This window comes from Danio rerio, chromosome 17 (assembly GCF_052040795.2).
Source record: "Danio rerio strain M-AB ecotype USA chromosome 17, GRCz13ab, whole genome shotgun sequence".
NCBI classification, from domain to species: Eukaryota; Metazoa; Chordata; class Actinopteri; order Cypriniformes; family Danionidae; genus Danio; species Danio rerio.
Window position 1 is genome coordinate 1,297,406 of NC_141037.1, and position 17,898 is coordinate 1,315,303.

Here is a 17,898-nt window from a genome sequence, read left to right on the forward strand (position 1 = left end):
AATGTGTTCTGTGGCACCACAATATAAACAATGGAGCATAATATGAACCAGCAGACTTTTAATTTTGCCCACAATATATATATATAGTCATATTGCACAGCCCTACACACTCACTTTACATAAGTTTAACACAAAAGAGCCTGTGCTATTGAGAGGGAAGCTGTAGATTAGCATAACAAGAGATTTGAGACAAACAGAGACATCTGTCCTCGTACCGCTGAGAGACGGTCTTCAGGAAGCTGAAGAAGTAGCGCAGTGTGTTTAAGTTTGTGTCGGGCAGTACGCAGGACAGCAGGACTGTAGCTGAGGTCCTCTCCTCTGCCGTGGGAAGCTCCTGGGCCTTCAGGAAAGCACTGTGCAGATCTACAGTCAAAACCGGCTCCGGAAGCTCCCTGAAAAACTGCTTTAGGAGTCCAGCAATGTCCAGCGGGAGAGCAGCGGACAGACAGTCCTCACCCTGGTCCAGTTTTGCCTACAGAGGCAAAACAGAATCACATTTATAAGGAGTTTAAAAACAGTTGGTGAATATGTCAGCAGTGTGTGAATATATGCCGGCTCTGATGGTTAACATGAACGAATTGTATTTGTTATAATCAGGCTTGATAAATGAAACACTTTGTTTGACATTTTCCCTTTGTGTCATCAGAGGGGGAAAGCCCCGCCCACTAGTGCCCATCTCTCCATCTTATTAGCATAAACAGTAGCCCTGAGTGAGAAGCAGCCGTCTGTCCATTAGCCATTAGAGTGTTTGAGCTGCTGAAGATGACGTCAGCGTAGACTAAGAGGATTATAGATGTGGAGTTTTAGATGAACAGCGACAGAAGCATGAAGCACACACTGACAACACTAGTTCTGTTTTTAATGTCACTATGCTGACACATAAGAATTTGTAGATTTGTAGCTCCACCCTCTTCTGAAAAAGAGCACAATCTCATTTGCATTTAAAGCGACAGTCACTAAAACAGCACAATTAAGATCAAAGCCTGAAAGGGTCAGTTTCAGAGAGCTGGAGAATATTATCTGTGTGCTGTTTTGAGCTGAAACTTTGCACACACACACACACTCACACACACACACACACACACACACACACACACACACACACACACACACTCTAGAGACAGCAGAGATGCATTTTACATCTTGTAAAAAGGAGCATAATAGGTCCCCTTTAAATGATGACATCAGTCAGCATCTGTGTCATGTATTGAAACAGGGGTCACTCACCCGGAGGCTTTTGACCCGCACCACAGAGCCAGACTTTCTGAACAGACCCTCTGTGTCCAGATGATCCAGGAGAGTTGTACAAATATCCACTAAAAAGCTGGGGAAAGAATGGACACAAGTGATTATCAGACAATAAAATAAGTGTAATGCATGATAGGGCTGCATCATTTCATCAATTCTGCAATGGTCACGTAGCAGGATCTGCAATGTCAGTTCAGTTTTAGGTTATTCCTCCTTAAGAGATTTGAGTGGGATTATAGTTGATCAAGAGCCACATTGTAGAGTCGCTTGGAAGTTTAACCTTAAGAAATTGCTTGTTTGCTTAGTTTTTAAGGTCTAGACTGTCCAGAAAATTTGTATTTATGCAGATTAACTGTCATAGGAAATCATCCAAATCAATACAAAATTATGACTTCTTTCTGAATTGAGCTGTTCAATTCATCTGGTGAAATTAGATTCATATCTCAATATAAATCACAGGAAAACAAAACATTGCAATATTGTTCAACCCTATCAAGAACGCAAATACATTTGCAAAAATCTCTTCTTTTTCAAGTTAATTGAATTGAGAAAAATGTTGGGCAACAAGCAGATCCCAAAGAGGGAACACATAATTATAAAACAATCAAATAAATGCAATATACAAAAATAAAAATGAAGATATTAAGAATGTAAATCTATTGGTAAAAACATTACATAATAATGCAAAATTATTTAAACTGAGAGAAGCATTGGGGTTGTGGGTAGGCATGTTACAAAAATCAATATATAGACTCATCGCACATCATTTTTGGTGATGCAATGTATATCACCCATACATAAAAAAACTATTCAAGCAACATTTCAGCTGTTTGATCTCCATCTCTGCTGGAGGTTTCAGTGTCAGTATAGTTAAAAAAGCACAATAGTGTTTACTATCATTTACTATAGTATATTTTTATATGGGTATCTGCCAACTGAAAATAAATCTGGTAGCAGATATCACTGCCTCTGTTGCTCTTTATCTTGCACTTTTTAGTTAACATTTATTCAGGGACAGGGTTCATACACATTTTTACCGCAAAAACTTTAGGACTTTTTCAGGATTTTCAAGTCAATTTTTATGACCTAATGCTTCCTGTAACGTCTGCGTATACCTGGTAAATAATAAGAAAAACAATGAACGCTTAAATTTATTACAGTACATCATAAAACACACAATAAAATCTCTTTAGTTTCAATTTGTTTTTATATCTATGTAAAATAGATGATGCTTACACAGGACTAATAATGTGGAGCATGTTTTGGCCAAATAAAGAAGTGAAAACATCTAACCTCCATTCCAGTATACAGATATTTGGCAAACTAATTTTAAATAATGTTAATAGTTTATTAAAATAGTAGTAGTAGGTAAAACTACTTCTGCTGTAAAGCTGCGATAACACTGCACTTTTTGCTCCACAGACTTCTATTCATAGGCATGCGAAAGCGGCAGACCAGAAAAGCAAGCACACTCGTCAAGTTTTACATTTCACTGCATTCGAACATTCAAGCTTAGTGAATTCTTAACTGCAAAATAACATCAGGTAGACCAATAGAAGATAACTTGAAATAAGAAATTTAAAATCGACATTAATAAAAGTGAGCGATTGCTCTAATCATAATGTTTAACTCCGCCCCTTTTTGCAGCACCGTACGATAGAATTTCGCAAGCACAAGCTCTAGTGTGAGCGCAGCTTAAGTCTCTTTGGACAAAAAAGTCTGCTAAATGACTAATGTAAATGTAATTTCCATGACAATTTTGTGGGTTTTTCTGATTTTCCAAAACTTTTCCAGGCCTGGAAAATGCCATGTCAAAATTCCATGACTTCCAGGCCTTTTCCAGGTATGAACCCTGTTTATTATTATTTATATAGGATCTGCGTTTTCACATTCTGATTGGAACGCTTGATTATTAAACGGTTAAAATGACTACAAGTTAATACTCTTAAGATTAAAGTATGATGTGTTGTTGGGAAGAGCGTCCTTGCATTGTGAAGATATTATATTATCATTCTAGCATTACATAATGAGTGGCATAAAATGGTCTTAAAATGACGATAATAATATTATTTATCACAATATATTTTGATGCAATATAACATACAACAAAATAGATAACGTGACAGGACTTGTTATGGGCTAAATACATTTTAAAAGACACTTTTACAGAAGCAACTTAAATGAAGGTAAAAGTTCTTTAGTATTCAATAGAAGCTAAAAATTATGAGTATTAAATAAGGAGCGTGTTCAAGACATTTTGTGAATTTTCTTCTTAAATAGGCCTATAGCACAACCTAATTTGAGCAATTATATGCTTTGCTAAGTACTTATTCAAATTTAAAGGTGATGTTATCAATATTTTGTTTTGTTTTTTAACCCTCAGATTCCTGATTTTCCACATTTTCTCCATTCTAACCAGTATATCAAAGGAAAATTCATTCATTCAAATTGACAGGTTTTGTGGTCCAGGGTCACATGTGTATTCAAAGCATCAGGCAACATGTTTATATAATGCGTTTCATATAAACATGTTACATATCATAAATATTCTGAGAGCCTAATATTCCATTTAAAGAGTGTGATTTTCTTTGAACATATGTTTAAGCAAAACTGCCTAAAATTATTGTTTGCTTGTTTTTTTTAACTGTATTTAATGTATTAGTTGGCTTGTGGCTACATTAAACAATATGACCTTAATATTCAACCATACAAGAATCAAACAGCACTGTTGTTTCTGGCATTTAAAAGAACAGTTCACCCAAAAAATGTCAATTCTGTCATCGTTTACTCATTGGTTTCAAAGCTGTTTGACAGAAGGTAGGAAGATATATTGAACAATACAGAAAAACAGTCATTGACTTCCGTGGTATGTGTTCAACAGAAGAAAATGCCATATAAGGTTAGAACCACTTGAAAGCGTGTAAATGGTGAAGAAATTTTCATTTTCACTTTGAAGCCATTCACACCTCCTGTAGGGTGTACAGATTGTTTTGCATTGAGACGGTGTAAATGGTGCCGTTATTTAAGCACATCAGCGCTTTTGTTTCAAAATTACACTGAGATAAGGTTGGTTTTATATTTGCACATAAGATCAGTGACCACTTGTGACATGCTCCCTATTATTGTTTATCATGCTAGTTTGAACAGTGGATCTGAAATTTTATGTAAGAGTGACTTAAAAAACATTTACTGTGAACAATGTTGTACTTTGACACCCATTGGCTGATAATACGATTTGCAAAGAATACTTTTATGAAATTACATTATTAAAGTCAATTATAAATCCCCAATACTGAAAATGAGATCATGTCATGATATAAAATAGTGTAATTTATAGCTATTCTAGGTCATAAAACAGTCAGTGGAAGAAAAGGGAAAAGTATTAGCAAGAGCTGCAAGCTTTGTCAAAATTAATCCAAAATATCTGGACACTTTTACAGGAATAAGGAAAAAAATGTTTTGATTTGCATGATGTTTTAAAAAATCATTAAAAAATCTAATGAATCTGCACATTAATTAAAAATGAATCTTAAATTAGATAGATTTTATGGTGAAATTGATTATTTAGGGAAAGTATTTATTTTAATTTTATACAGAATAACCTTAATATCACACCACAATTTAAGGCACAAATATAGCAAATTGGTGAATAGATCCAATTTCCAAATCGAAAACACCATGCATAAATACCTTATTAAGAATCTGCAAAGAATGCTTTTTCCCCAAATCATGTTAAGGAGAAAGTCTAAATGTGTGAATATAAACCCAACTTTACCCCAATCAAAGTTAACCGGGTCATTCTTTATTATGCACATATACAGAAAAATCCATCTCTTTGTTATGCATGTACACAAATGTGTGGCTCTTACCAGGGTAAATCTCCATAGTCTAGCACATGGCTGTGTGGCAGACCTTCCAGCGCAACTCCAAACACCCTGACCTGGAGGACAAGAAAGATCTGTTCAGGTAATGATAGATCGGCATGCAGGAACAACTGAAGCTCTGTGTGTGTTTGAAAATCAACAGCACTAACTCTGGCGTAGCCTTCACATTCACTTAATCTTATTTCACACCACTGCACTGAGCCAGATATAAACACAGGACACAAATTCACCTCACAAGACCAGAATTCAGTGGATTCAGTCACTGTAATCCCATTTAAGGCTTACTTTTCTTTTAATCCCAACAGCCAGACTTGTCATAGACTATGTGCTTTGATTTATAATGAAACATTAAAAGTACTTCTATTACCTTTTTAAACTCTGAAATACATTTTTGTGTGTTTAAAATGTGCTGAATCATCTCTGAACCAAGAGAAAAAGGAAGTTGACTAACTATTTAGTGTGACAGGAGAAAAATGCCAAGAATTCTAACAGAAAAAAACTACGTTATACATTTAGTAGTTTCATGTTTAGGTTTTCCAAACAAATAAAACCAATCTAGCTGAAAGTAAACATGCAACTAATTATTAATTAATCTACTGAATAAGGAACAGTAACAAAGAAACATACAAATGTTTGATATTACAGTACATTAATAATACAAATATCTGAAGTTGATTACGAAATTGAAACAATACTTCGACAAACACGTCAAATAAATGTAAAATAAACAAACCACTGTTGAATATTGGGCGATTATAAACACACACAGGCCTTACTTGTTCACAAATAAGAAGATCACCAACTTTGACACGCAGATCTACAAAAGCAGCAGCATTATAACAATAGAAATCAAGGCTTTGTGCTGGTTTATGAACTCACCGTGTTCGCTGATGTCTGTTTGCTTCTGTTTTTATTCCAGTTCTTTATCCGGATTCCATAAACCGACCGAAGATGCTGAACGACGGCCAGACGAACCACATTTCTCTCCAAAACCCTCATTATTACGTATAATATCTATTGAAAGCCTCGCAATATGCAGAAATACGCTATTTATATTTTAAAAGGATGTAAATATACGTTAATTTAAGTTACGATTGACGTTATTCGACTTTTCTACAGTTCCGCCTGAGGCATTTCGATAAAAATCAACCGATCAGAGACACCAAACTCCGCTTATATCTAATTCTCCCACTTTAGTCCGCTTAAACCTCATTTTATTTAGTAAAACAATGAGTAAATGTCTCCTTATGAGTCCAGTGTTTGCGTCTGTCCGACCGCTTTATTTCCTGTGTTCAAACAACGGCAGTTCGGAAAATGTTCAAATTTCGCCCTGCATACGTCACTCAAGCGTTTCACGCACTCTGATTGGATGGGGATTGTCACGTGCTCAGACAGACCCGCCCCCTGGACAGTGTGCGATGCATGATTGATGGTGTAACAGATGCGAAACCTCTGAATGTTTGTCGCAGCATTATATCGCACACACACACAAACACACACACACACACACACACACATTCGCACGCCTGGACTAGTGCTAAATAACTGTCCACATGAGTACCATATTTCTCCAGTGATTGTGGGATTTATAGAAAGGCATTTTTCCACAGTGCAGTTGTGAAACCTTCATTGTCACCACTTTATTTCTTCATTTGCAGCACTGATTTAATGAATTTTGGCTAAGGGTGCTGCAGGAAATGTACATTTGTTATGCAAGATGTCCTTTATAATGCATGCACGTGTTTTATTTGGATGCTTTTACCATCTGAACATCATTTCTGTTGTATTTGCTTTAAAATGAAAGTTGCATGCACATATTTTATTTCAAAGACTATCATATCTTTTCATTTGTGTATTTGTTTAAGGAAATTTGAATTCTTAAGTTAGAGCATTTCGGTTGTTATTTATGCATATTTCATTTAGAATACTCTTTTAGTTTGGGGATTTATTCTGATTATAATTATTTTTCTTTACTCTTTAGTAGTAGTATATATATTTTAAATGAATTGTGTTTAGTTGTGAACACTGCTTAGTTTTTATTTACTTTATTTGTGTTGGTCAGTATTATCAAAGTATAAAGATGTTGAAGTGCTGTAATGAAACTATTACTGTACATGACACAATGCTGCCATCTAGAGGAAAACACAAACCCAAATCAGTCCTTCAACTCGTGTTGTTTATGTAAAAACATATATTCGTTTAAATATTGGGCCCATTTTTAACCACTGGATTCCCAGAGATGGGTTGCAGCTGGAAGGGCATCTGCTGTGTAAAAATGTGCTGGATAAGTTGGCGGTTCATTCCGCTGTGGTGACCCCAGATTAATAAAGGGACTAAGCCGACAAAAAAATGAATGAATATTAACCACTGTAACTCTTAATTTACACGAGAATATGACAAATGTTATGATCAAATCTGAGACAATATTTGTTGGTGAGGAGTGGTCGTTTGTTGTATTTTATTTATTTATTTATTTATTTATTTATTTATCTATCTATTTTTTTTCTTATGCTTATTGTTAAAAAAATGAATATCCTGGTGATACTTTTCCATCATAATGTTTATGTTATATTGCCAATAAGCAGAGTTATATTTAATGCATTTTATTAATTTTATTTATTTATATATCTATTTATTTATTTGTTGCTAACTGTTAAAAAAGGAATATCCTGCTGCTACGTTTGCTTCATAATGCAATGCACATTCCCAATAAACATACTTATAAATATAATAAAAAACTCAATTGAATGCATTTTCAATTTTATTTATTATTATAGACCATATTGGTCCCTTATAAGTAAATATTAGCACATAAAGGGTCTGTATAAATATTTAAAGTGTCCATATTTGTACTTAAGAGTAAATATTAGGGTCAATACTGTAGTTTAAAATAGTTATTATTACATTAGGGGCCTTATTGATACCTTAAAAATACATTTGAATACCTCATGGGTTCATTTAAGTAAATATTAGTACACAGAGGGTCCATACTACAGCTTATAATTAAATATTAGTACCTAAATAGTCAATATTGGTATACCTTAAAAGCAAATATTAGCACTTAAAGGGTCTGTAAAAGTAAATGTTAGTATTTAAAGTGTACATATTGTCAATTAAGAGTGAATATTAGGGTCAATACTGTTGTTTAAAAAGAATTATTAATACTTTAGGGGCCATGTTGATACCTTAAAAATACATTTTAATAGCTAATGGGTTTGTTTTAGTTAATATTAGTAGACAAAGGGGCCATATTTTAGCTTATAATTAAATATTAGCACCCAAATAGTCTATATTGGTACCTTAGAAGCAAATATTAGCACTTAAAGGGTCTGTAAAAGTAAATATTAGTATTTAAAGTGTCCATATTGGTACTTAAGAGTAAATATTAGGGTCAATACTGTAGTTTAAAATAGTTATTATTACATTAGGGGCCTTATTGATACCTTAAAAATACATTTGAATACCTAATGGGTTCATTTAAGTAAATATTAGTACACAAAGGGTCCATACTACAGCTTATAATTAAATATTAGTATCTAAATAGTCTATATTGGTATACCTTAAAAGAAAATATTAGCACTTAAAGGGTCTGTAAAAGTAAATATTAGTATTTAAAGTGTCTATATTGCTACTTAAGAGTAAATATTAGGGTTAATACTGTAGTTTAAAATAGTTATTATTACATTGGGGGCCTTATTGATACCTTAAAAATACATTTAATACCTAATGGGTTCGTTTTAGTAATTATTAGTACACCAAGGGTCCGTGTTTCAGCTTATAGTTAAATATTAGTACCTAAGTAGTCTATATTGGTACCTTAAAAGTAAATATTATATTAAAGGGTCCATATAAGTAAATATTAATCGGCTCCTAAAACTAAATATTAATATCTAAAGGGACCATTTATTGCTATTTGTTAAAAAAGATAATCCTGATGGTACTTTTGCATCATAACATTGTGTATAATCCTGTTAAATATATATATATATATATATATATTAATGCATTATTTTTTTAATGGATGCATGCATGCAAGAGAAGACCCAAAACACTGCGATCTCTTATCACTTATCTGTTTTTATTACAACATGACATGTATATACAGTAAAAGAGACAGTACAAATGTACGGCTGAGACTGAGAGATTGCTGTTGGTTTAGAAGCACTTCCTGTGGACGATGGATGGACCTGCCTCGTCGTACTCCTGCTTGGTGATCCACATCTGCTGGAAGGTGGACAGAGAAGCCAGGATGGAGCCACCGATCCAGACGGAGTACTTACGCTCAGGGGGAGCAATGATCTACAGAGGGAGAGGCGGAGGAACATCGTGAGTGTCTCAGTGAGTGAGAATAAGCTGAAAGCTTGGTAAAAGTGCTCTGTGATCGTGCTCACCTTGATCTTCATGGTGCTGGGGGCCAGAGCGGTGATCTCCTTCTGCATACGGTCAGCAATACCAGGGTACATGGTGGTACCGCCGGAGAGGACGTTGTTGGCGTACAGATCCTTACGGATGTCAATGTCGCACTTCATGATGCTGTTGTAGGCGGTCTCATGGATGCCAGCAGACTCCATACCTGTGCAGGTGAGACACAAGATGATGCTCAGACTCATATGAGCTTTAATAACCAGCCTATTAGACCTGGGAGAGAGACGCACCAATGAAGGAAGGCTGGAACAGGGTCTCGGGGCAGCGGAAACGCTCATTGCCGATGGTGATGACCTGACCGTCGGGCAACTCGTAGCTCTTCTCCAGGGAGGAGGAGGAGGCGGCGGTGGCCATCTCGTTCTCGAAGTCCAGAGCCACATAGCAAAGCTTCTCCTTGATGTCGCGCACAATCTCACGCTCAGCTGTGGAGGGCAGATTCAGCACAATTAGGCTCAACACCCAACACATTAACACACAAACAATGATATCTCCGTTTTGGCGCGAACGCGCGTTAATTACCGCAAAAGTTAAACAAATTGGCGGGAAACACATCATTGACTAAACTGTTTAAGAGTTGTGTCCTTTATTATACACTCACAGTGATGTAAAACTAACGTAGTTTAAGAGTAAATATTCATAACACAACATTTATCGAAATTTATATACAAATAGTTTCACACAGTGGACATATTTATGGATATATGACGATGTAAACACTGATATTTTGTATTTATGTCAATATATTAGCAGGAGTTTACTACACTACATGCACAAATGAAGTTTAATTGAATCATGACAAACTTTAGAATGTTGGAAAGGTTTTTGTCAGATATTTTACCACAGTTTATTTACATAAAAGCCATTATTTAGCTACAGAAATGGAGTCAACAAACATCATTAGTGGTGATGTTTGGTATTGCGCCCAAACAATATAATTGAAAGCTAATTTTTTGAGATATTAGTTTTAAAATTGCATTACAATTTATTCAGATTTTTTGTACTTAATTATACTTTTAACTATATGTCAAGTAATAAATATAGACTTTTCTGTAAGTATACTTAAGTGCAATCTTAAGTAGGATGTCTTATTTTTTTTGTTGTTGTTTAAATTAAGTACACTAATTGCACACTTGAATGCAGGTGTGTTTAATAAGTGTTCTGGCTTTTGTTTCTCCTGTTTTTTTCCCTAGTTTGCTCACCTGTTGTCACGAAAGAGTAGCCTCTCTCAGTCAGGATCTTCATCAGGTAGTCAGTCAGATCGCGACCGGCCAGATCCAGACGCATGATGGCGTGGGGCAGAGCGTAACCCTCATAGACGGGGACGTTGTGGGTCACACCATCACCAGCATCCAGCACAATACCTGCAGGTAGACACAGGATGAGTTTCAGAGAGCAGCAGTGTCTGTGTGTGTGTAAATCCAACAGGTGATGATCACAGCTGTCAGAGCCATACACACACATCATAATCTCACAGCATGCACTCACTGCCACACACTTCCACAGTCAATAATCACACTTTATAATACGTGTAAGAGTCTGAATGGTCATTTTAAAACATCCTCTATGGGTGATTTACTCATTTCTTAATCATTGCATATGCACAGTGTCTGTTTATATACTTTCTGCTGCAGAACTTCTGTCCTTAAAACAAATTCCAGAAATAAAGGTACGCAAGCGGTCACTGGGGTTAAAAGGTACACTTTTGGATTTAAATATCATTACAAATATTAATACCTTACAAGTAAATAAAATACAATATGTAAAATAGCTTAAATGTAAATATTAGTGCCTAAAGGGTCCATATAAATGCATATTAGTATTTAAAGTGTTCATATTGGTACTTAAGAGTAAATAATAGGGTCAATACTGTAGTTTAAAATAATTATTAATACATTAAGGAGCCATATTGGTACCTTAAATATACATTTTAATACGTAAAATGTTCCTGTAAGTAAATATTAGTACATAAAGGGTCAATATTTCAGCTTATAATTAAATATTAGTTCCTAAATAGACCATATTGGTACCTTAAAAGTAAATATTAGCAATTAAAGGGTCCGTATAAATAAATATTAGTGTTTAAGGGGTCCATATTGGTACTTAAGAGTAAATATTAGGCTCAATACTGTAGTTTAAAATAATTATTAATACATTAAGGACCATACTGACACCTTAAAAATACATTTAATACCTAATGTGTTCATTTAATACACAAAGAGTTAATATTTCAGCTTACAATTAAATATTAGTACCTAAATAGTCTATATTATAGATATTAATATAAAAATTAATATCTAAAGAGACCATGTTGTAGATTAAATGTACATATTAGTACTTAAAGTACATATAAGTAACAATGAGAGTATCTAAAGTATGTAACTATGAGTACCCTAAGTGTTCAATAAGTGTTCATTAAAACTCTTAAGAGTTCATATTAAACCTTAGAAGTAAATATTAATATCTAAAGAGTTATATTTGTAGCTTGAAGGTAAATATTAGTATCTAAAAATGACCTTTTTAAATGTTCCACCAACTCTGACTCTTAACTATTAAATAGGATTATTGACTAGGGGAATGTTTACAGCTAATTGCTATATTTCTGCTTGTTCTGTTTTCTGTTGATCATCCATGCTCTTAATAACTGTGTAATGAGTATAAGTGTGTGTAGACTGACCGGTGGTACGGCCGGAAGCGTAGAGGGACAGCACAGCCTGGATAGCCACATACATGGCAGGGACGTTGAAGGTCTCAAACATGATCTGCAGGAAGAGAAGTAAGAGTTTGAGGAGCTGCAGATGTGTTCTCTCTGGGGTCTGCCTTAAAGGCTAGCACACATTTTTGGAGCCTAAAAGAAGTCTATTAGACATCTAAACCAGACTATTGATCAAATAGACTAGAATGAATGACTACACATGTGAGGTCTAAGTAGATTTAGACTATTAGTGTATTAGATTTGTACTGTAGGTCTTGTTTTAGCCATGATGTATATGCTGAGATGTCTATTAGACTTCTTTTAAACACTAAATTGCTTGGTGTGTACCTGAGTCATCTTCTCCCTGTTGGCCTTGGGGTTGAGGGGGGCTTCAGTGAGCAGGGTTGGGTGCTCCTCAGGGGCCACACGCAGCTCATTGTAGAAGGTGTGGTGCCAGATCTGCAGAGCACAATCACTGTTACACACACACTCCCGCTGAACGCATGACTGTAAGCTGAATATGAGTGTGAGAGCGCACCTTCTCCATGTCGTCCCAGTTAGTGATGATGCCGTGCTCAATGGGGTACTTCAGGGTCAAGATACCTCTCTTGCTCTGAGCCTCATCACCTACGTAGCTGTCCTTCTGACCCATACCCACCATCACACCCTGATGGAGAGAAAAGGGGGTTAGAGACCAGCAAACAGCACTCTTACCAGCGGGACAGCTTGGAAATAATACAACAGACAGCACTGATAAACTACAGGGACAGATCAGTTTGAGACTAGTGGAAAAACACATGCTGAATGCACATGTGGGAGTCTGGAGCACTCAACCATTCTGTTACACTGATGTATACAGCAGTCAACATTTGAAGTGGATCGAAAGCTTCCAGCAGACTTGTCCTAAATCTATTGATCAACACCCATTCTTGTCTTAGGGCCATCTTTTTTGATTCACTTTAAATATTGACTACTATATAAATATATATATATTTTTATATGTATTTTCCTATAGCCTCTTTATAGCAGTATGAGCTGTGTTTGAACTATCACTTTCAATGTTTGAGGCTCTTTTCTGTGTTTAAAATTATTATCTTCTATGTCACAGGCTCTTTTCTGTGTTTGAAGCTCTTTATAATAGTGTGTGCTGTGTTTGAGGCTACACGTTTCTATGTTTGAGGCTATTTTGTGTGTTTGAAGCTTCTATTTTCTGTGTTTGAGGCTATTTTATGGGTTTGAGGCTATACTTTCTTATGTTTGAGCCTATTTTATGGGGTTGAGGCTATACTTTCCTATCTTTGGGGCTATTTTTATGGGTTTGAGGCTGTTATATGTGTTTTAGGCTCTAACTTTCTATGTTTGAGGCTCTTTTCTGTGTTTGAGGCAAAAATTGTCTATGTTTTAGGCTCTTATCTGTGTTTATTTTCTGTGTTTGGGGCTATTTAATGGATTTGAGGCAATTATTTTCTGTGTTTGAGGCTCTTTTCTGTGTTTGAGGCTATTATTTTCTATTCTTGAGGCTATATCATGTGTTTGAGGCTCTAACGTTCTATGTTTTAGGCTCTTTTCTGTGTTTGAGGCTATTATTTTCTATATTTCAGGATCTTGTCTGTGATTAAGGCTCTTATTTTCTCTGTTTAAGGCTATTTTCTTTGTTTGAGGCTATTATTTTATGTTTAAGGTTCTTATTTTCTGTGTTTGAGGCTATTTTGTTTTTGAGGCTAATATTTTATGTTTAATGCTCTTATTTTCTGTGTTTAAGGCTATTATTTTATGTTTAAGGTCCTTATTTTCTGTGTTTGAGGCTATGTTATGTTTGAGGCTATTATTTTATGTTTAATGCTCTTATTTTCCGTGTTTGAGGCTATGATTTTCTGTGTTTAAAGCTATTTTCTGTGTTTGAGGCTATTATTTTCTATGTTTAAGGCTATTTTATGTGTTTGAGGCTATAACTTTCTATGTTTGAGGCTTTTTTCTGTGTTTGAGACTTCTATTTCCTGTGTTTGAGGCTATTATTTTCTATGTTTCAGGCTTTTGTCTGTGTTTTAGGCTCTTATTGTCTTTGTTTAAGGCTATTACTTTCTATGTTTTAGGCTCTTTTTTGTTTAAGGCTATTACTTTCTATGTTTGAGGCTCTTTTCTTTGTTTAAGGCTATTACTTTCTATGTTTGAGGCTCTTATTTTCTGTGTTTGAGGCTATTTTATGTGTTTGAGGCTATTACTTTCTATGATTGAGGCTCTTATTTTCTGTGTTTGAGGCTATTTTATGTGTTTGAGGCTATTACTTTCTATGATTGAGGCTCTTATTTTCTATGTTTGAGGCTGTTTTATGTGTTTGAGGCTGTTTTCTATGTTTGAGGCTATTATTGTCTGTGTTTGAGGCTCTTTATAACTTGTATGTGCTGTGTTTGAGGCTGTTTTGTGTTCATCCTGCAGTGTTTTTTTCACCTGGTGACGGGGTCTGCCAACAATGGAGGGGAAGACAGCACGGGGAGCGTCATCTCCGGCAAATCCAGCCTTGACCAAGCCAGAGCCATTGTCGCACACAAGGGCGGTAGTCTCCTCGTCGTCACACATGGTTGGTTTTCTGGTTGGTCTGTGCAGGACAAATCACAACAGCGCACAGTCAGACATGCTGACAGTCTATAAATGCACATTTACAGTCAGCATAATTACACAGTAATGCACACGCCACATCCTGCTGTACTCTAGAGGCCTTAGGAAATAATGTCATAATAATAAACGTTCATTTACTGTAAAAAACAGCTTTAAAAGTGGCATCTGAAAGAGCAGTGTTCATAAAGACATATGACAAATGTCAAATGATCCATCAGAATGGCTAATAATGTTAACTTTGAACAGAATAGTGGAAATCTGATTAGCTTATACTTAATAGGTATTATAAAAACATTTGTTGTCATGGCTTTTCTGTATATCGTTATATAAACTAGTCCAAAAAATTCAATGCAAACATAATAAAACTAAAATAAAAACACATGAAAGCTACACAAAAAGATAAACACAAATAAATTATAATAAAAATAATAGTTATGATTTAATATTAATGTTAGAGTGCATAAAAACTAGTTCAAAACGATTCTAATAAAATTTCTAATTAAAAACTAAAATACAAAATAGCGAATAAACAAAAAATAAATAAATAAAATGAATAAACTATGAGGAGAAATTCAGTTCAAATATAACAGTAATAATACTGAGAATAAAACCTAGAACAAAAAGCTTAGTGAAGATAATAAAAATTAATCAAATCAGATGAAATCGACCCTAAAAAAAGAAAGGAGATATATTAAATAGTAAACTTGTAAAATATCAGCTATGCCTTAAGACACTGTTTTAAAACTAGAATGGTTATTAATTAATTTAATCTTAACGAAAGACTGCTCAGCAAGGGTGAGCAGTAATGAGCATTGAGTTTAAAACTAGAACGTGAAAAAAATCACATAAAAATAATCCTAAAGAAATAATAAAAATTAAATAGAAATAATGATGATGATTAATTTAAATAGAGCTGATTTATAAACCACTAGCACGATTCAATAATTAACTATAATGAAGTTAATCTTGATGAAACATGTTCATTCAGTCTGCTCAGTAAGGTTAGAAGTTAAAAATCACGATTTTAAAACTAGAATCGAATAAAATCGACCCTAGAAATGAAATAGAAACAACATTTAAAAAGCACAACAATTGTTGATTGAAATTGTATAATATATATATGCTCAATAAAAAAAGCAAAACAATTCATTTAAAAAGAGTCGAATCATATAAAAATCAAACAATTAGTTTAAAATTAGAAACGGGAAAAAATCACATAAAAACGACCCTGAAAAAATAATCAAAAATTAAATAGAAATAAACACGACAATTAATTTAAATAGAGCTGATTTATAACCCACTAGAATGATTAAATAATTCATTATAATGAAGTTAATCTTAATGAAACATGTTCATTCAGTCTGCTCATTAAGGCTAAAAGATGATTTTAAAACTAGAATCTAATAAAATCACATTAAAAACGAGCCTACAAATGAAATAGAAATAACATTTAAAAACCAAAATAGTAATCTAATTAGAGCCGATACCTATTAAAAATCAACCATGACTTAGAAGGCAATTTTAAAACTACAGTGGTGAAATATTAATTATATTTAAATCAATCTTAATGAAACACGTGCTCATTTAATCTGCTCCGCAAGGCTAAAATAATCAGCAATGAGTAAGAACATCATTTAAATCTAGAATGATTAATAATGAATTAAATCTGAAGGAAGCACGTGTAGTTTGTGCTCAGCAAGTGTTACTGAAACCCAATCTCCTGCCGGCAGCTGAAGACTCGGACTGACAAATGCCAAAGAAAGGCTAGAGTTTAACAGGAGGACAAACGCTCTATTTCTGGTTTTCAGCTGTCGCTTCATGCATGCATTAGAGAAAACACTCTTTAAACCTAGCAGTTCGAGCACAAGACTAATAAGCAAAGTTAAAACTCTCCCGGTAGCTAATCCAGAGAAATCAATGCATTTAAAGCCTAGAGTCGAGCGCTGGTCTGTAGGACTCACCAAGTTGTTATCACAAGACTGATGCTTCCACTGGGACGAAGACTGAAGGCGAGGATCCCCTTTAAATAAGAGCGGCTCCTGGGGGCCGAGGCGGAGCCTGGGGTTCACACAGGCCCAAATATGAGCAGGCAAGAAAAAATAAAAAAGAGAAAATAACCCTCTCCACCCGTGAATCTGATCTGAGCGCATGCAGCGCCGCCCTAAAATTAAGAAAGGCTTCCTTAGAATAGCGGGCCGGGGGCCAACCATCTGCACCGGGGGTCCTCAGCTGAAAAAACAACACTGTTGCATTGGAATTAAAGGAGATTTTTTTAATTTAAGTTCATTTATAGTAGGTTTCAAGTGATTTTAACTTAAAATATTGACATATTTAAATCGCTTTTATAAATTAATTTCATTACGTTTGATTTAGTTGTAATCAGCATAAAACATATGTTGATCATGTATTTTTATGTAGGTTAAATGCATTAATTGCATGTCTGATTAATTGTATATTTAAGATATTGTATATTTAGCTAATATATATTTGTAAAAAAAACACTAAAATGGCTTGCAAAAAAGTAATGTGCAAAATAGCTCTTAAATATATGTAGCATGGTTTATATCTTTTACATTTTATATTATTATATTTTGTAATATATATATATACACACTCAAAAATATGTTATTTTTTACTTGTTAAAACTACTTATTTAAAATGAGCTGAAACAACACAATTCTTGAGATTTCATTGGGACAACTTAATTTTTTATGTTCAATCCACATATATTTGTTAACTTAATCGATTTGTGTTGGGACAACATTAATGTATTGTGTGGAACCCTGCATTTTTATAGTGTATATTATATTAATTTTACACAACATATTTTCACTACAAAATGTTGAGTCAAATTGATCTTATAACTTAAAATAATACTTTAAAACAGTTTTTAAAACTTGCGTTAGAAACATGTTTAAATTATAATCAACATAAAACACGTCGTTATGACTTATTGATCATATTTATTCTATATTTATTTAAAGTGTTCATATTTGCACCAAGAGCCATTATTTATTTATTTATTTATTATAT

General features: G+C 34.3%; 2 protein-coding genes across 11 annotated transcripts in view; both read right to left on the reverse strand.

Annotated features, from left to right (window-relative positions):
* arhgap11a (Rho GTPase activating protein 11A) overlaps positions 1–17,898 on the reverse strand; it is a 1,047,489-nt gene that overhangs the window by 13,569 nt on the left and 1,016,022 nt on the right. For 5 of the 8 annotated variants that reach the window (XR_015512501.1, NM_001193539.3, XM_087288862.1 and 2 more), the window contains 4 exon segments: positions 6,012–6,430; positions 5,118–5,188; positions 1,228–1,324; positions 216–472 (listed from right to left, as the gene is read on the reverse strand). The exons of 1 other annotated variant lie outside the window; for it this stretch is intronic. Coding sequence is in view for 3 of the 7 variants with exons in the window: in NM_001193539.3 (NP_001180468.2) it covers positions 216–472; positions 1,228–1,324; positions 5,118–5,188; positions 6,012–6,131 (545 nt within the window). In the remaining 4 variants the exon portion in view is untranslated. 8 annotated transcript variants of the gene reach the window in all.
* actc1b (actin alpha cardiac muscle 1b) lies at positions 9,192–16,863 on the reverse strand. Of its 3 annotated transcripts, none has more exons than XM_087289454.1 (10): positions 16,827–16,863; positions 14,535–14,845; positions 14,093–14,474; positions 12,788–13,953; positions 12,598–12,708; positions 12,232–12,316; positions 10,757–10,918; positions 9,788–9,979; positions 9,524–9,705; positions 9,192–9,431 (listed from the first exon to the last, which is right to left on the reverse strand). In XM_087289454.1, exons 4-10 carry the CDS (start codon positions 13,046–13,048, stop codon positions 9,288–9,290), a joined length of 1,137 nt encoding a protein of 378 aa, XP_087145580.1. In that variant the 5' UTR covers positions 13,049–13,953; positions 14,093–14,474; positions 14,535–14,845; positions 16,827–16,863; the 3' UTR covers positions 9,192–9,287.